Consider the following 20,369-nt stretch of genomic DNA (forward strand, 5'->3'; position numbering starts at 1 on the left):
AAAATGCATGATGAACAAACCTCAACAATTGTAGAACACATCGCTCACCCCCCCCCCCCCCACCCCTCCAGCAAAACATTCCATTCTCCGTGGTCAGAAACTCCAACAGGTCCCCCGCCACACCGTGGCACAGGGTGGAGAAGCTGACCCCCAGCCAACAAGACTTGCCTATAAGCAATCAGTGAGGCAAAGGCTAAAGCATCTGTCCCTCCCCACTCCCGCCTGAACCTCTGGCCGGTCTGACACCCCGAATATGGCTTCTCGGGGACCGGTCTCCACGTTCACATGTAAACCCCCCAAAATGGTGCTGAACACAGTCCTCCAAAACCTTTCCAGCTTCGGGCAGGACCAAAACAAGTGTACATGGTTCACAGCCCCTCCCTCCCACATCACTCACAGACATCCTCCACCCCCCCCCCCCCCCCCCAACAGCCCTCATCTTTGATTTTGTGAGGTGCGCCCTTACACTACCTTCAACTGTATCAGCCCCAGCCTCGCACGCAAAGTCGAGGCATTCACCCTCTGCAACATCTCACAGACCCTCCTCCAGCACTGCCGTCAGCCGAGATTTTTGGGGTTCAATTCTCTTGAATAGGATTTGAACCCGCCCACAACTTCCTGACATGGAGCAAAGGAGCGCGACCAACTGAGTGGAGGCGGACTGCAGTCGCCAGCTACAGTGAGAGACAGAAAGGACAAACGACCATCTACATTTAAAGTGCTGGAAAATCCAACATTTTATTTACTACATTTTGTGACTACATAAACGCTGAAACATTTTAACACTGAAAAAGCATGATGACATCATCACTTGCTTTTTTTGCTTAGCAAACACAGCAGATGATATTGCACGGATTATAGTGAGAATATTAGCAAAGCTTAAAAAACGAAAATTAAAAAGAAATCTTAACGCAGTACAGGAAAGATACCTAGAAACAAACCAAAATAATGCCTATTGCATCACACTCGCAGCTACGCACAAAAATACAGAAGAAGCGCTTGACTAAGAGAAAGATAGACAAAATATCAGCAATAAACTGTAATCATATACCATAATCACTTATTTGGAAATGCAGATGCAAACGCATAAATTACGACCGCTTTCTAATTTGCAAAATGTCAGCAAGTTGTCTTTTATCAAAACCTTACTTTTTTTTAAAGCTTTTCTGATTTAATTGCTATGGAAGAACTCCCTCTGGCTCTTTGGAAGATTTACTATTAACTATGCACCCTTCACCTGTTGATTGTCTTAGGCGCGCTCTTTTCGGTGTCAAATCCAAGGCAATCTAACTTGAAAGCGGAAGTGCAAAAATTCTGTGCAACTAACCTTCCTCGAATTTACAATAATAAACCTGAAAGTGTGCATTATTGGTGTCTGAACCCAATCAAAAATGATGGTGGTGGTGCATCTTATTATGCAAATCACAGTATGTTCTTAACCACTGACGAACTGCCCGTGCAGCCCCACCAATTAATTGCCTAATGCTTGACTATCTTGCTGTACTATATTGGTAACACCCCATGATATATTTCTTCTTCATAATGCGTTTAGCAACATCGTGTAGCTTATTTTCTTAGTGCAATTTAATGTATATTGCACGGTTCGAATGTGGGTGGAGAGAGGAAATAAATGACCAATCGCACACATTTTCGAGTTCATTATTGGTGCTCAAGTAGTGCCTTGGTAATTTCTGCTGTGGGCAAATAAAGAGGTAACATCCAGCCAATAGAATAATTTTAAACAAAAAACCTTCAAATGAAAAAGACTATAAACAAGTTCCCCCAACCGACCTCTGCCGCTAGTGTGATCGAAAAGATCAGTCAGTGGATAATCTCTGACCCTTCCCTCCAACAATAAATACCAACAGTTAAACGCTTCCGGGAAATCAGGACGCTCGGAAGCGAAGTAATTGATAAGAAGTATGTACAAATACACATTAAAAATTACTAGTAAGTGCATCAAATAAATATTTATTAAAGATATACAAACCATGCTGTCAAAAACTGAATTTAAAAAAAACATTGCCTCAAAGGTAGGATATTACCCTTTCATGTGTCACTTCGACGGGGTCGCGACTGTCCCAACAATGGTCGCCCCACAGGCATTTACACTTCAGGATCCTCCCCCCCCCCCCCCCCCCTCCCTCCTCCTCCCCTTTCCCCCCGCCACCAGGAGATGGCGAAGTTTGTAATCCGGGGGAACTACCTCGATCTACAATGCAACTCTCCAGCCCCCAACAAGGGGCAGAAAGTGGAGAGAGATTCCAGCGTCTAGTTAGTTTGCCAGCAAAGTCCTAGGCCCTCTACTTCCCACGCCCCGTGCGAATGCCAAATTTAAACGGGATGGTTTATACTTCACAAGCTCTCCAGCGGGTTAAAACGTGAAAGAAATGAAAAATCACTTGGATGCTACGGGTCTTCCTCGAGAAAAAAAAATGTATTTCAAAATAAAACAAAACCATAGGGAGAGAGAGAGGCGCTAAACACAGCTTCGAAGTGACATCTTGATCCTTGTGGGGGTGTTTGTTTTTTGGCATGTTATTTTGTTTGGCAGCTGGCGGTGTTATAACACACGAAGTGCCTAATCAGATATCTCGGAACGACATGAGGCTCTGCAGTCCGAGAGCATTTTGGGGTCTTTTTTTGTTTGTTTTCTCCAATAGCTGATCTCTGAACACGAGAACAGAACTCTACCTGCAGATTGTATCAGAAAGCTTTTGGTTGCTTTAGAAACCTACTATATATATATACATAATTTCAACAAACACAGTTGCATAAATTAAGACAGGAATCAAAAACTCTACATCAGACAAACCGAATTAAAAAGGGAAATCACGGCACACGAACATTTTTGCAACGAATACGGACACGCAATATAGCAGAGAATGGCTTACCCTGTAGAAAGACTACTTTTAATAGAACACAAAAGCCCAGGTTAATTTAAAAAAGAAATGTCAGGTTTCCTCCCACAACCACTGCAGCCAACCCAACACAACCAACCCCCCTCTACCCCCCCCCCCCCCGCCCCCAGTCTTCAAAATACTTCTTCCTCGAGCGCATCAGAGTTCTGCCAAATCTACAAAATAAATAATAATAAAGCTTTGAAGTAACGTTAACAATTATCAAACTATTAAGTTTTCTGCCTTATCACATAGACTCTCTATACAACATAACCCTAAAGATTTATTACTATGAGGTATCTTGAGAAATTGGTTAAAGAATGCACGGCCTGCGTTGTGTGAATACTCCAGGACGCAAAAAGAGAGCTTTGGTTGTCAGCGAAAAAGTGGAAATATCCTTTGGTATCAAAGAAAGTTTCATTGCATGGTTGCACTGCAAAGCACCACGGTGAAGAGTTATTCCATTGTATCTTTTTTTTAAAATAGTGGCCCTTCTAGAGGCTGAGGTATACAAGAGTAAGGTGAGAAGAGGTCAACAGCGGTTTAACACTTTGGTTTAAGCAAGGCACTCGTCCTATGATTTTACAAATTTTGCAATATGTTTGCCTATAGCTTTTTTTTAAATGAAGAAAACTTCACACTGAGTGACAATTGAGGGTTTAAGGAAAGATCGCCGAGTAACCCACTCACGAAGGCCGTGCAAGAAAAATCTTTGGTATTCTTTGGTATCATCAATGTGATTAAAATCACGAATGGAAATCGAGTGAGGTAGCGTCTTTGGTTCACACTATAAATAGTAGATCTTTACACATTTTTTTACACGTGGAAGCAGCTATTTTACCTTTGCTTCTTTGTCTGGATACTAGTAAATGATTACCAAATGTCTTGTAAAGCTAACCACACCACAAGTAACACAAGGCCAGGATATTGTTAAAATCCGGACTGTGATCCATCGTAATGGCCTCCTGCGTCGGAACGTACCTGGCTAAACGTCACCTTTTTTTTGAGAGAAGCAAAAACACCAATACATCCTCTTTGTTCCAACGGCTGATTTTGTTAAAACGTTTCAGACGCTTTTTCTTTGGTCATCTTACAAGGAAAATGGGACGGAGGGAGCTGGTAAAGGAAGGATCGTGGAATATTCTCCACATTTCGAACGGGGAATAGTTAGCAGTGGTAAAATTCATTCAAGCGAAGTGTGCGCTGGTAGAAAGCAACGGCAGAAATATATCTTTCATATTTCCCTAATTTTCCTGCAATTGGGCAGGGGGTGGGGGGTTGACTGGGTCGATAATAAACGCACAAATGACCCGAACTCAAACTAAATTCGAATCTCTACATATTTCATAGTACTGACCTCGGATTTAGAAATGTCATTCGATAGTTGAAAATAAACGCTGTTATTATAATAAGGGCGTCACAGACCGATTTAACACCTTCAAAGGATTGGGATTTCGGGCGACAGCGGAATCATTACAAAATCTAAAGGCATAATGGCATTTTCCTTTCTGGAAATGAGAGACAGACGGATTCCACACATCCCCATCACACCACCAACAGTTTCAATGCACCAATTACTCTAATTTCCTTTGCACCCAGGGACCAATTTATGTGGCCGCGCGATCAATGACTTCCTCACAGAAATGTACCCAGTTTATTTTTTGTGGGGGAGGGGGGATTTGTATATACGTTCTGTAATCCCCATTTGAAAAGTTACTCCATGAAAAGAGTCCAGTTTTAAAATTGAAGTTGCGAAACGAGACTGAGTCGAAGTGAGTTTCGCTTGCATATTAAGTTAAACACGAGGTAAACACGTTATTTTAATCGGGTTGTTGAACTTGAAGCGACCACTGTCACCATTGCTGACTGCGGTCCGCCCTTGTCATGTCTTCTCGACTTTGACACGGTTTGACTTTGACAGGTTATAAGAAATGGCATACCACTCAAAGAGTCATGGCAGAATATAGCATCGTTCACAACAAGCGGCGAGCTTGTTAAGGCATATTAAACCATGAGGTTGTTTGTCTTCTAAGACCTGAGATTGAGTTATCAGTCTCCCTGGACAAGCCGGGTTTGAGTTGTGTGCACCGGTATTTAACCAATAAATTCTACCCCGTCCATGTTACACATTTTTACTATGCGTGTGCCATGCCACCATCCTCGCTGAGTTGTTGCCCATGCCAAGTACCTTTCCTGTACCATGGCCCACTTGATATGGTGGCATGGCAATATAGAGCACCCTGCAAAGAGGATGCGAATGTCATTGGTCGGGATACACAATGGCTGGTTTTCCATTGGAGCTCCACCTGTAGTACAAGTGCAATGTTCCTGAATAAAAAAATTATCTTTGGTTTTTTAGCAGAGACTATATATATGATTTTTTTTAAAGCACAAAGGGGTTATTATGTAACTGCAACTGGGTCACTGACCAGTAACATCTATGGAGGATAAATACACATCTCGACCAAAACCTGAAACGTATCTTGCCCAGTATCCCAGACTGGTGTACGACAGAATCTGATCCCTGTTCTACTTCACTTTGGAAACTAACCTGAATCATACAGCAACGTTTAATATTATCCGTATTTGAGCAGTAAAGTGCCTCCCTTTTAATTGGTGCATCAAGACTGTTTGATAGTTCTGATGTCGGTATTTGGTGATTAGTAATGTATAAAGAACAAATATTGTGCTGTCCCATACATCATGCGTTCCCACATCCCTGCATTCCAATGTTGTGTAGATGGTTTGGGGCGCTTGATTGTGTGTGTGTGTGGGGGGGGGGGGGGGGGGGGGAGAGATCCATCCACCTAATAAGGAGTTTAAACTTCCTTTGCAATTGCTACCTTGGCCAACTATTTATTTGTTATTCATTTATGGGATGTGAGCTTTGCCGGCTAGGCCTGCATTTATTGCCCATCATTAGTTGCCATTGAGAAGTTGATGTTGAACTGCTTTCTTGAAAAGTTGCCGTCCCTGAGGTGTAGGTACACCCACAGTGCTGTTAGGGAGGGAGTTCCAGGATTTTGACCCAGCGACAGTGAAGGAACCGCGGTATATTTCCAAGTCAGGATGGTGGGCGACTTGGAGGAGAACCTCCAGGTGGTGGTGTTCCCAGGTATCTGCTCCCCTTGTCTTTCTAGATGGTAGTGGTCGTGGGTTTGAAAGGTGTTGCCTCAGGAGCCTTGTTGAGTTCCTGCAGAGCATCTTGTAGATGGTACACACTGCCGCTACTCTGCGTTGGTGGTAGAGAGAGTGAACGTTTGTGGAAGGGCTGCCAATCAAGTGAGCTGCTTTGCCCTGGATATTCTGCACACTGATTTCCTTTTTAATATATCATGACGGTTTTTAAAAACTTTATAACTGTGGTTCATTTTTTCGTGATTTAATGTTTCTGGACCAATATGGGCAATGAACTATATAATGACTATTTTCCCAGACACATTAGAGTAAGTACGGGTGCTATGATTATCATTTTGTAGGCTAGGGGTCTTAGATTGTACAGCATTCGGAGGGCAAAGACCTTGGTCCTGAAGTATAACAGATAAGAACTGTAAAATAAGTAAGAGTCCTGATATCTTGTTCTGGGTGGAGAACTTCAATATGGGATTCTGATTCTTCTACAAAATAGATCTGATATCACCGTTGCTTCTAAGTAGGGGTTTGAATACACCTGGTAGATGTATCAGGAAAAAGAATTCTGCTATTAATAATTGATTTGTTGTAACAGTCTGTTCAATAGAGTATTCATTTCCATTAGCGTGTTTGACAATATGCAGCCAATTCTGAAACCCGCACTCTGCCGAAACACGCTTTCGTGTGTGCGGCAATTTGGATAGCAAGGAAGAGGAAATGTAATGATGCCTAACTGAACTGGTCCTAATATTACAGTCAGATTTTGATATATGGAGTAAACGTTCTTCAATTGCAAAACCGTGCCACGAATTTAGTGTGCAAAATACATTCGAATAGAAAATAATAATTGGTTGATTTCTTTGCCGTTTAACCGGAATCCCAATTAAATTAATATTGTGCTTCTTGCGAAATTTCGCTGCCATTTATCCTGCTCTTTTGTTATCCAAAATAATTTTGTCCTACTATGCTGGGGTTGGTGGTGTTAAAAGCTTCTTTTCTTTTTTTTTGGACATTAGCTGTGATATATTTGTTGCATTTCATCGGCCTGTGGAACAGAGAGGATGTATTAGTGAGAGGTGACAGGAACAGCTCTCAGAACGTTGAACAGTGTGCCCACAAAACTTAAAAAGGAAATTTGGAGCTTTGGGGTTCAAACCGCCAAGAGCGAGAATCCAGTCACATTCCAAGATGAACACAGACGACTCCACAACTGTACCGCCGTGCCTGAGACCAGCCCCTTCTGAAGTCTCTGGCCCACTGACACGTACACTGTACTTTTACAACATACACCTTCATAGTATTCCCGTAGAAGTGAAATGAGTCAATGTTTTGGGAGTAATGTTCTTTTTTTCATAACAACATGACGATGCTCTCAACCACTTAACAGTCACACACGTTGAACGATGCTGAGTGCGGAAGGTGTACGACCGGCGGCGTCTTTTATCTTTTTTTTGCAAAAGTCATAATAAAGTGTTGTAGAACGGAGTCCTAGTTGCAGGTCAATTAAGTCTTTGGTTTCGTCGGACATATAAATATTATATTGTCTTTGAGTTCAATAATTGAACCTGCTCTCTGGAGGTCCTGATCATTTATTTTAAAGCTATTCCACCGAGATTTAGTCCGGGGTCCCCTTCATGCTTTGGTACAAGTGCTTGATGAAGAAGTTGAGTTGATTGAGTTGGAGCTGCCGTCATCCTGCCATTTATCCAGGCTCCTGCGACGCGCATTCATAAAGAAGTTGCTGACGGTGCTCAGCTCCAAGCCCAGCTGCTGGGAAATGGTGATTTGCAATTCTTTGGACGGGCGCTTGTTTTCTTTGAATATTGCGTGCAGAGTTCTGCGCTGTACGTCTGTGAAGACCAGCCGAGGTTTTTTGGGTGCGGCGCCCCTCTCCTTCCCGTGTTCTTGCTCTTTCCTTTTGCAAGCTGCAAAGAAAAAGAGAAACAGGCGCAAAATGAATTGGTGGGCCACTCACAAAGCGGAAGAAGATACCAGACAAGCTTGATAGTCGGGAACAGATGCAATGATCTAAACAATATCGAGTTGCGCCTTTCAGACCAAAACCTTCCTTAGCTTTTATATAAGATCCCAATTAGTCATTTAAGCGCGCGAGCTTCCTTCCACAGGGGGTTGGCTACTTGTCAATTTTGGGTCGATTACTGACAATAATTTAGAAGTATCCAGTTGGGGGAATGGGGCACTGACTAAACCGAAGTCCTCAGTAAAAGAGACCTCTGGAGCAAAATGTAAATGTAATATATACATAAGCGGTTATTCAAGGGCCAAGTCCAAAGTGCACCCACCATAAGAAGCCATGGTTCATTCTTTAATAAATAAGACTGTTGCAGCAACAGACTTTGGAGAAGAATGTTCCTGTTTGCAACGAGGAACAGAGCTAGGATTGTGGAACGGTCAATGGGGCAATCCATTCTGATTGTTCACTTTGGAGTTGTTGGCAGTAGGTTCGGGCACCACCTGACTCCGGGTACCAGTGCATGCCTCCAGTACTCCTCCTAGCCAGGAACGCTCCCGAACAAAGTTACCTGGCGGTGATACCCTGTACTTGGTATCATAATCTCCCCCGAATCTCACACTTTAGTGCGGACAAATAAACTAACAGCAGAATTTGTCCCAAAATTGTGTTTTCTTGTTGTTGCTGCTGTGGGAAAGAGCGTCGCTGCCGCTAAAGAGACAGAATATATGTCTCTATTCCATTCTTATTAAAAGCAATGGGCAGTTCTACTGGAAAGCACCGTATATCGTATAGATGGCGCGGTAGTAACTGAATTGAAATCTATTGCTGTAAGTAAAATCGAATGACTGCTTTGAAAAAGGAACTCTGTTAAATGCAAACTCTAAATGTATTTGATAAACACAATTGTCAATGACAAATTCGGACCGGCGTCTTAAAAAGATTATTACCGAACACTAACCTAAATGAAATTAAGTTTTATAATAATAATCTTTATTATTGTCACGAGTAGGCTTGCTTCAACACTGCAATGCCGTTACTGTGAAAATCCAGTTTCTGATGATGGGTTTAACACTCTTGTGCCAACATGCCTTCATCTCAAATCCGTACAAAACTAATATTTTAAACCTTCCACCGAGAGATGGTCCACACAGGAAGATTTTTCAAATCGATATGATCTTGCTTAGGATTCAATCTGTGCACCTTGCTCGTAACCGCCACAATTAAGAAGACACTTTTTTGTGTGTTTTGTTTTCGGTACACGTTTTAAAATTAACGCTGCTTAATACCACAAGAAAGAATCAGCTGCCAATGACTACACCACTTGAACTGCGGCCGTCCAAATGCTTCAGCAGAGGTCAAGCTTCTCATCTCGGGAGTTGAGAAGCTCATTTTAGACAGAGCCATCGAACCTGCAGCCCATGTTAAAGATAAAGCTGCCGGAAAACCATTTATTGTGGGAAATAACCAAGGGAAAACGGGAGGGGGAAGGGGGAAGATGGCGAGTACAATTGCATAATTTAAGCTACTTTTGCTTTCAATGGCACCGCGAGCTGAACTGTCCCTGGTGCTGAATGGTATCTCTGAATGCCACAGATACCCCAGAGTAGCACAGCGACCACACCACCCATTCCATTTCAATCCTCTCTCCATGCACCTCATAGTGTAAGATCCAACACTCTGCAGGAAGGTTATTTCAGTTAAAACAATAGATTGATTCATCACCAGTCTGTTTTCAGAACAGAGTTTGGCTGAAATCTTCCTGGAAGTTGCATCGTATCCCTGCTGGCTGTTGGACTCCTTATTGAATCGTTGAAGGCGACACAACAGCACAAGCAGCCCCCAATACCACGAGATTGCAGCCTGCAGCCACCTCTAGTGTTTACGCGTTCTACTAAATTACGTGAGCTTCACCTCACTGCTCACTGCTGTAAACGTAAGTGTTGATAGCTATAAATATTTATGCCATTTCATGACGTGGGGAACCAAAGCCACAAACTCAACCAGTAGATGGCGCATTGATCCTTTGGAATGGGCTGGAAAATACTGACTGGTCGCTCGTGTTGGTCTTTATATTTTTTGCCCAATTAATTTGAGCCACATACCAACGTGTAGGCATGTCGAGTCTGCGATACCGCTGTTTTCATCGTGGAGGAGGACTGATAGAGGAGGGGGGAAGGGGAAGGAGGGGGAGAGGGAGAGGAGGGGGAGAGGGAGAGGGGGGGAGAGGGGGAGGGGAGGGAGAGGAGAGGGGGAGGGAGGAGGGGGAGTGGGGGGAGAGTGGGGTGGGAGGGGGAGGGGGTGTAGGGGGAGTTGGGCGAGGGGTGCGGGGGGAGGGGGAGAAAGGTGAGGGGAACGGGAAGGGGAGAGGGGGAGAGTGAGAGGGGGTGGGGAGGGGAGGAGTGGGAACGGGAGGGGGAGGAGTGGGAGGGGGAGGGGGAGGAGTGGGAGCGGGAGGGGGAGGGGTGGTTCCCACCTGAAGTGCTACAATACTTCATTACACTGAGATCCTTTGGTCACCAGTCAACGTGAAGAGGTAAAGCGCCTGATTGTCCAAATACTGAACAGCTCCCGGGGGGGGGGGGGGGGGGAGCTTCCAGTACACCGTGTGCCAACTTGGTAGCAGCCACATGGGGGCCACCGTTGTGTCTTCCTCTAATTGCTTCCACGTCGTTTGGCCTAAATCAATCACTTCACTCAAATTAGATACAGGCAGAAAACACTTTAAGCTTTATCATTTACCTATTAATTACAATCGTCGTCATCTTCGCAAGTGCAAAAAGGCTATCAATAGTGATCTTAATTATTTACTGAACCCTAATCGAGACACGCCTGTTGCACACACGGGCAGAGAACGAGGCGAGGAAAGATTGTAAATCCACTCAAAGATCAGCCTCACCGTGTGTTTGAGAAAAAAAACTACTGTATCCCCCAAATACCTGCTAAAACTCTGCGGGCATGGTCAACGATACATTGGCTTCACTTAATGCTGCGAATCGGATCGACCCTCTCTTTGGTCTCAGCACAAAACTAAAAGTTCATTGTTTCGAAAATATTTTAAAACGATTCTACTGGTCTTTAACGAGGAGATTGCATCGCTTGCCAGAATATCAGCAACGTCGTTTAAATGCTTGTAAATGCCTTCAGTTTCGACAAACATTAACAGAAAACAAACGTGGCCGGTCATTAGGCAGTTATAAATCAATGAGGTTACAAGGACACTGACAAGCAAAATCAGGAAATGTCACAGGTGGAGAACTTTCCCAGACACCAGCTATTTAGCTTAAAATATTCCAGAATTCGTAACGTCCCTTATCGTTGGGAGTGCAAACAACCCAACCGCGTGCAAACAGGGGGAGCCTGTGTTTTTCAAATATAACCGAAATTCCGAGCTCAGGAGAATCCCCAAAAGAGCTTCCACCTAAAATGAGTTTGTTCCAATCACACAAAGAAACCCCATCTCACGGCCGGGGGAGTTGCTGGAGTGAGTGAGGGGGATTTGGTGCAAATCTAGAAACGTCCGTCTGTCCACATGCAGACAGGCGAATTTCTGGGTCAGAATTGTAATTAAAAGAATTAATCACAAGGGAACCTTTGCGGGGGTGGTGGTGGGTGGTGGTGGGGGTGCAGTACGTCCTATAATTCCTGAAACTTAGCAAGACCTTGTTAGTGGAGATAACTGGAATAATTAAACACTGCAGACTTCTGAACAACACAACGTCACACACAAACTCTAGCCCAAAGAAACGATTCCCAACTTTGCAAAATGCATTTAACAATCAAAATAACAGCCGGTGCTAATTGTCAGAAAAAAATCAAAATAATCTATTACACCATTGATGAGTACTTGCTAGATCACGTTAGCTGTGATGTTCACATTGATAGATATAAAGGCAATTTACAGTTAGGCGCTAGCTGCTGTGTACATTAGATGGGGGGGGGGGGGATAAATCTAAACCGAATAAGATTGTTTTTACAGCCTTGCAACAACTCAAACAGACTTAACGTTTTAAGTTCTCGATAACATACCGTACAAATGTTACACCGCATCTGGAGTTGTATTGGAGCTGCTGGGATTTACACCGTGGCTATTATTGTTTTGTGTGTGTTTGCAAATCATAATGATTGGAATTAACAACTCTATAAATGAGAAGGAATTGTGAACATGGACAACCGCTGCAGTCACTTGGAATAATGGCCGCCTCCTTTCGTTAACAAGAAACATTTGCAAATCTAGTCTCTCAACTACATGCATGCCCTGGAACCCGGGGTCATTTGTTTCAGTACGTCACTGTTGAATGGGTCGAAATTGCAGGGCTGACGTGCTAATATATTCACAAAATACCGATTGAAAAGGCTGTTTAAATAGGTAGGCTGTTGGTACAATTTGGTAAGAGTCGCTGATACCTAAGCTGGCCTCAACAGATATCTGTCTCTATGTTCGAATTGCCTTCCCTCAAACTGCAGATTCTGCCTTCTTGGCGGACAACCCAATCAGCCCAGCTATGTAGAAATATGAGATTAAATGTCCTCTAGTTTCCCCCCCCCCCCTCACTCCCCCCGTGTAACAAATCCGTGGACGTTGTGAACAACAATCGCTTGGATTGAATTAATTTATGTGCAAATATTGAAGCACCTCAGACTACAACCTGTTCTGTGGATAACGCTTGGAAATCATTGCGGTTTCTCTGATGGCCATTTTGAAATGTTTTGTAATGCTCTTTCAGATATTTTATGAATCAAGTATATATTTGCAAAGTAAAAATAGTTACCCGCATAGTGTCGCCAGTAATTATAGAATTAAGCACTTGAGGAATTTTCCACCCATTTCGCACGTTTTGCAAGCAAAACAAATTCATAGCCGCCAGCAAGCACGTTGCAATGTTCTCCTCTAAAAGAAAATTGCAAATACCCCGTCACAAGCCATTGTTTGACTAAAATTCTCATTTCATATTCCATGGGAATTAAGTGCCGAAGAGAATGTTATACATTTGCATTCCAATTACCAGGCCTATTGTGAAGCAGCGATAGTTAATAAGCCACACTTTGAACATTGTGAGGAGAGTTTTGACCGATGCCGCATTCACCGTCTTGGCCAACGACTATAGCTCCAGATATGCAGTCTCCCGCTGAATGGGCTATTTCTGTACAAGGGTAATTTAGATCCGAAACGTTGACTCTGCTTCTCTCCACAGATGCTGCCAGACCTGCTGAGTTTATCCAGCAGTTTCTGTTTTTATTATTGACCATTTAAGCTGTTTTCCAATCGCTCCTCGCTGTCCCAGTAAAGAATGTTTTATTTTGCAATTGTATATTTGGCACCATGACCAGAATGATATCTATTGTTCGAAAATTCTTATTTGAAAACCATTCATTCGGCCAGATCAAGGTATATAACAGTGTCACACGGTTCGGCTGGACAAATGTAAAGTCAAGTGCCACTTGCAAACTGTTAGCCACCTTTGATTAGTTTAAGAAGCCAAATCAGAACGTAATGTAATAAAAACATCGGGCACGTGAAGATTTTTCAAAGCAAAATGTGGATAAAATCTAGATTTGAAATATAGACCAGAAGGAACAAAATGGAGGCTGGAGGGTCAGGATTGCAATTAGTGTTCCCTGCTTACATTTGAAGACAGTACAGGAAGTGTCAAGACCTCAATATTCCTTACATGTAACTACCAATTTTTAGATTGTTTGCGTGAGGTTCAATGTAATCTCGGTACTCGGAATCCCCAAGGGAGCTACACCAAGAGGCAAACAAGCAGCGGCTGGCCGTAGAAAGCGAGGAGAGAGCCGTATGAATAACACATTTTACTTAGCCATCAAATTGTTTCAGCCTCTGCACAGAAGGACGATTTCTTTTTTTTTAAAACCCTTCTACCAAACCAGGAAACGGATGGCACTTTAGGTACGCACTGGAATGACAAAGCATCCCCGATTAACAGTTGCAAAATAATCACACCCACACAATAAGTTTGAAAGATTTGGTTCGCCAATTGTGCCAACCAAAACAAAAAAGTAGCAATAAGGCATCCAAGCTCACTTCGCTTCCCTCGAACATCGGAACATAATTCATTGTTTTCCTGTGTGGTTTATGGGGAATTGTTTATCGAGATGATACATTTTGGTCTGCAATTTCTTCAAACTATGCGGAAATGCCGTTATAAGACAAGGCGGTATGTCATGAATTCCGACAAGTCCTTTATTTCATTGTCTATTTAAAAGAGGACTTGCGCTTTTCGGTGTAAAATAATAAATAATAAATGAATTGGCTAAATAATACATCACAGGTTAGGACACAATTGGATAGCCTTCCATCAGGTTGGTCAGTTCTGAGCATCTATAAATAAAACGACTAAACGTAAATATTTACTGCTTAATGGACCCCCCCCCCCAAAAAAAAAGAATTGTTTCTCCTGCGATATTGCAAAGGAGCGTAACAATCTCCTTGGAGTTGAAATAAATGCATACTAATAAGGCACGGTAAACAGAAATGTCCTCGGTTAAAGAGGTGATTAGCAAAACAAATCAGTGTGGGGGTATTTTCTGTTGAAATGCAGTCGTGACCTGTTCCAACATCAGCCAGCCCGCGTTTACCTTCAGATAACACCCATAAGACTCGACAACATATTCTAATTCAAGTGGTTGTTTCCAGTATCGATCCATGCAAATAAATGGAGACTGAGGTCGACAAAATTCTCGTAAAAATACACTCAAGGCAGCGTCTAAAAATCGAACAACGCGAGTGTTATCAATCGTTCGATGGAGATTTCTTGGCGAGCTATTTACTCGAGCGTACGCATGCTCTCGGAGCGATTGGATTTGGGTTTTAATTATAGACCGCGAGGAGTTTAAAATAGGTCAGTTTCTAAATATATGCAGAGATGGGTTGCATCTGGCCCTCTGAGATCTGGAGTTGGGCAGTCCTAGTCTCCAATACCTTAGACTGAAGTTCAATGGTTTTCACCTCAATGAATTTTAATGAGGTTAGGATATTAATTTCCAAATAAAGTGGATTTTGTTTTTCGGATGAAAGTGCAAATGTTGGTTGCAACACTTCAGGTGGGGTGGAAATTAGTGGGAAAGCGAGCGCTAACCCAGATTTTTAATCCCACCCCCCCAAAAAAAAAACCACATTCCCATTACATTTTCTAAATGGGTCTGGAGAGTGATCATTTATTGCTGCCCCGTTATCTCTAACATGCAAACAGAAGGAAAATGACATATCCATGAGGCGCAAATAAAATAACTTTCCTCCGTGTTCTTGTGTATGTCTGGATTTAACATCCTCAAGTGCGCGCGTCAGGAGCTCCGTGTGAATCGGATCACTGCTCCTGACTCAGGCTCAGATTAACTGTCTTTCGTTCTCTTGGGAAAAATTAATGGAGACCTATCAGTTAATTAACAAAGCCTCGCGCAGGGCCACACGAAGGAACAACCCCAAGCGTTCTTCAGGCGGCACATTGCAATCCCAAAGTTCCCACGCGTAACAGGACGCCTTTCCTTTCTTTTTTTTGGGCGGGGAGCGTAGGTTGCAAACTGCATGACTCGGGATAACATCCCAATCTGCTCCCCAGAAATGAGAATGAAGGCAGTGTGTGTGGAATAACAATTGACCATTTCATCACAGAAGCAGAGTTGGGTGACAGCACAGCCTGCCCAGATTCGGTTGCCGTCTCCCGTTCACATCTCGGGCTGGGAGGAGATTCTGAGCAGCGTGTGAGAGTTACTTTACTAATCTTTCCCGGAGTGTAACCGATTGGCAGAACCCGGGAGACATTCTGGGAGATTAGTTGTCACTCTGCTGCTACCGGGGTAGGTGGGTCAGTGTATCGAGCTGCTTCCCTTCAACAGCTGGACTAGGGGCAAGGGGGCTTCGAGGGGGCGGGGGCGGTATAGCCCCCACCCTCCCTGTGCATTGACTCCTGCAACAGAACCCAGTCTGGGATGGAGGTTTGGGTAGTTCAATGCTCACAACTACACCTCCAGGAGCCCAGTGGTCAAAGAGCCACCCCCTGTGTTGTATTATTGTGTCATCCCTCCCCCCCCCCCCCCCCTCGCTGACCACAGCAACACACACACACACACACAGTGTGACAGCTCTTACCTGCCAACCTGAGAGCCGACATCCGCTGGAATTCGGGTTCCTGTAGCCACTTCCACATGCGCCGGAATGTCTCCCGGCCCGATTTGAGTTTGCTCCAGGGTTTGGGGTTCCTCAGCAGGTCGGAGAGGGTGCCCTGCGAGCGGCACAGCACCCGCTGCGCGAAGATGGCCTGGGGGATGCTGTAACGCTTGAGTTCGGTAGTAATCCTCTGAGCGATGTCTTTGGTGTTGATCTCCTCCAGCTGGCCCGGGGCCGAGCCGCCGCCGGGGGCCTGGAGGCCGCTGGAGGGGGGAGGAGGAGGCGGCGGCTCCCCCCCGCGGCCGGTGCCCAGCACCTGCCCGTGGCCCTGGGCGTGCGGGTGGACGTGCGGGTGGTGGTGGAGGCCGTTGATGGGCACCATGCCCACGGACGGAGGGCTGAGCCCGCGGCTCAGGTGCTGCTCGCCCCGGGCCAGCATGCCCGGGTGCCCGTCGAAGCCGTTGGGGGTGAGCATCTTGTCGCCGGGCATGGGACCAGGGTGCCCGTAAGGTGGCAGGCCGTGCTGAGAGCTGTGGAGGGTGCCCAGGCCATTGGCCAGAGGCGATGCGGAGAGGGGCGACAGGCTGGCACCCACGCAGCCCATCTCTTTGTGGTAGTGGCTGTATAGATTGTTCATTGTAGACATGCCCCGGTCGTCCCTCATGAGGGTGAAGGTGCCACTCACGTTGCTGGGCAGCCGCTGGTGGTGGTGGTGGTGGTGATGGTGGTGGTGGTGGGGGAACTTGTCCGACACGGTGGAGATCGGAGGCAGCGGCTGCAGGGGGGTCAGGGTGGTGTAGGTGCTGCTCATACTCATCCCGGGCGGTGTCTCACAAGCCATGGTCATGGTGGGGTGCAGAGGGGCGGCCAGGGCGTGCTCCGGGGGCCGGTGGTAGTCGCCGGGAGCGTCCAGGATCGAAGCCATGCTGGAGACCATGGTGCGGGCGTGCACGGGCAGGTTGCGGTGGCCGAGCTGGCGGCTGTGGGGGCTCTGGCTGCTCAGCAGCTCTCCGGGCTGCACTGCATCGTGAGGCACCCCTTGCAAATCGCCCAGGTTCTCCATCGTCAGCTGAGCGTTCATGGTCGGCGCTCCCTCTCACACCGAGCATCTAATGTGGCCAGTCCCTGGCTGAGCTCCACATCAGGACGGCCACCTACACTTTGCATTGAATTCATTCATTCATTTATTAACTCCCAGTTCCAACTATTGCCGTCGTCCCCCCCACCCCCCAATTCCTTCTCTCCCTGGCTTCCGTTTGAAGATTTGCCCCCTCCCTCCCTCTCACTGGATGGGTTTTTTTTCTTGTTATTGTTGTTTTTTTCCCCCACCTTCCCCCCCCCCCCCCCTCCCCGCTGTTTGATTGTTCACAGCGCCCGCAGCCGCGGCTCCAGCCCGCTCCTGTCCCTCTCCGTCTCTGCAGCCATGTCCTCCCTGTGTGTGTGTGTTTGCTCCACTCTCTGCCCCCACCTCCCTCCCTCCCTCCTCCCCCCCCCCTCCTCCCCTTGTCTTTGGCCCCGGCCGCCTCTGCTGCTGCCTCTGCTGCAGCTTCTCTCTCTCTCCCCCGCCCCACAAACACACACTCCCCCCCCCCCCCCCGCCACCACCACGCCATACCCCCCCCAACCTCCTCCAACTCTGCGCACTCACCCTCTGCGCACTCCCTGACGTCAAGCGACCAATTGGAATTGGCCATTCGCTTCCGGGTTCCCCATGTCAAAACACACACAAAAAAAGCCACAAGCAGGCGAGGGGAAAATTCAGATGAAAATCGTTGCCTCCTGCTCAAAACAGCCCTGCTTCCAGAGCTTCACATTGCAGCGCCCTTCCCATCCTCCCTGCTTCCCTCCCTCACTCCCTCCTTCCCCCCTCCCTCACTCCATCCCTCCTTCCTTCCCTCCCTCCTTCCCCCTCTCACATCTTCCCTCCTTCTCGCCCTCCCTCCGTCCCTCCCTCACTCCCTCCCTCCCTCACACCTTCCCTCCCTCCCGAACTCCCACCTCCCACAAACAAAATGACGAACCCCGCCACAAACACAGATCCCTCTCCTGAACTCACAGTGAATGCTGCATCTTCCAAACAATAGCGTTCTCTCTCTCTCCCGGTGCTAACTTTCAACATTCGACCATTCTATTTCAGCGCCTCCCTCCCCTTTTTTTTATAAATTAAAAATGTCGCCTGACTTATTTATCAACTGGTTAATTGATGAGGAATTTATTATCACTGACCCGAATTTGACAGGCAGCCAATTTTCAGAAAGGGGCGTCGTTAGCAGCTCTGGGATCATATCCAGCCCAGACACCAGCCCCGTTAAAGATGCACTTGCTTCTCGGATTCCCGGACCCATTGCTTCCACGAAGTGTCATCGCCCTCACCCACACATACACACACACACACAGACACAATCACTCAGACCCCATTCTTGTCTCCCTCTTCATCCCTAACTCGGGCTGAAATTGAAAACGCAGATCCCTGGACCCGTTTAGCTGTTTTGTTTTTCTTTTTGGCTGCGAGGAGAGAGCGGGAGAGGTGTTTGTAAAATAAAGCAATTTCAAAAAAAATGGAAACAATCGAGTTGCCATCTCCCAGCATGTCGGTCAGGAGGCGAAGAGACAGACTGAAATACCCCCAGCCAGAGGCTTAAAATACAGGCAGAGCACTGGCTTGCAACATGTTTAGCTAAATTTGTATAATATATGTTTGATCAATAAACTGAGCTTGGATAGGCCAACAAAAGGAGATGATGTAGATTTAATTAACCACACAAGTCACTTCTGACGACTACAGTGCAACAAAATTGGCAAACAAATTAAATGGAAGAGGTGATGTGGGGTTGGGGGGGGGGGGGGGGTGGAGATCCAAGCCAGGGATCTATTTTTAGGTTTTCTCGGACTGAACTGGGTTCCCTTGAAGAAAACAAATCACAACATCAATTCTTATCGGCAAACAATTAAAATAAATACGTCTTTAAATGAGGACAGGAGCAACGGGTTTTGTTTCTAAGCTCGCCGCCACATGCTCTGTTTTAAACATTGCTTTGCTAAAGGTTGCTTGAGGAACAAAACAACAACAAAAAACGGGACAGATGTGCCCATTGTTCTAAGATTAACAATAAGGGATGAGGCTAGACAAGTGTTTGGGAAAATGTGGCTTCGTTCTCGCAGGCGAACCGCGGGAGGGAGGTGATTGTGACATAATAGATTATGATATTTGACTGAATTCAAACACATCTACATGAAATCGGTCAAATTGATTGGATGGCGAAGCGTCAAATGACGGTGTAAACCGGGTTGGGGGGTGGGGGGGGGGGGGGGGAGTGGCGAATTATTGTGAGGAGCTTCCTTGTACAGATAAACCCACGGGAGCACGACTCAATCAATCACCCTTTTATTTCAGGAAGATGAGCGCTCTAACTATGATGGCAATTATGACAAGGGCAAAATGCTGAATGTAACATTCGCAAACCAAACCTTCGCAAACAGAATGTAATGCACATCGATAACCAGTGACACTGTATCTGCCTTATTATCTGTTTTCCTCAAGCCCCACTCAGTATTAAGATTGCATCATTTACATCATCAAGTTATTACCCTGTCGGACACAACACGTGTTCAGCTGCAACTCTCTGCATCGGTTTCATGTGAAATGCATCCTCGGGGTAACAATGAAATAATCGCTGTTAGCATGGCATTACTTTGCCATGTTTCAAATATTCATGAACAGGAGTTCTATCAATTAATAGCCTATATTCTAATTATTGATTTTACTAATACAATGGAATCTGTAATCGATGCAGCAATAGAGATGGGACAAACATTGGACATAACCATTACCACATAACCCTGTCAGCACCATAAGACGGGAATACAGGAATCTAAAAGCAATTTGCTTACGGGCAGATTTTGGGCACACGTGAGCCTATAGTTGTACCTCCAGGTTTTTCCTTTCGAAACGCTGATGTCTCGTTGAAGTACCCGCCAGAAGGAAAAGCTTTATTGGAACATTGGGTTGGGCAAATCATCTTCCATGACATTGCAACAAAATCTGAATAGAAATTCATTACTTTTTCCCCCCACTACACCAGTGTGTATGATCACGCTGAAAAATAAAACATAGCCCAAGTGACTCTGTGAGTTTGGGGAGGGTGCAGGGATGGCATATTGGAAATCAAAAGGGCACTGGTCCACAATCCAAAGGCTGGCATTAGATATTCCAACAAAACGTTAAAAGGACCGTTCT

The 20,369-nt window shown here is 45.5% G+C and overlaps 1 protein-coding gene across 1 annotated transcript; it reads right to left on the reverse strand.

Moving 5' to 3' along the window:
* Positions 1 to 708: 708 nt before the first annotated feature.
* On the reverse strand, positions 709 to 17,377 carry onecut1 (one cut homeobox 1). The gene is made up of 2 exons (XM_072470671.1): positions 16,115 to 17,377; positions 709 to 7,957 (listed from the first exon to the last, which is right to left on the reverse strand). Exons 1-2 carry the CDS (start codon positions 17,211 to 17,213, stop codon positions 7,665 to 7,667), a joined length of 1,392 nt encoding a protein of 463 aa, XP_072326772.1. The 5' UTR covers positions 17,214 to 17,377; the 3' UTR covers positions 709 to 7,664.
* Positions 17,378 to 20,369: the final 2,992 nt, after the last annotated feature.

This window comes from Scyliorhinus torazame, chromosome 12 (genome assembly GCF_047496885.1).
Source record: "Scyliorhinus torazame isolate Kashiwa2021f chromosome 12, sScyTor2.1, whole genome shotgun sequence".
Lineage (NCBI taxonomy): Eukaryota > Metazoa > Chordata > Chondrichthyes > Carcharhiniformes > Scyliorhinidae > Scyliorhinus > Scyliorhinus torazame.

What these genes read in the sequence shown, in the direction of transcription:
- onecut1 (XM_072470671.1), bottom strand. Translation starts at nt 17,213, where the DNA reads ATGAACGCTCAGCTGACGATGGAGAACCTGGGCGATTTGCAAGGGGTG. An exon ending in GTCGGCTCTCAGGTTGGCAG is followed by an intron (nt 7,958 to 16,114) that starts GTAAGAGCTGTC and finishes TTTTCTTTGCAG; the next exon opens with CTTGCAAAAGGAAAGAGCAA.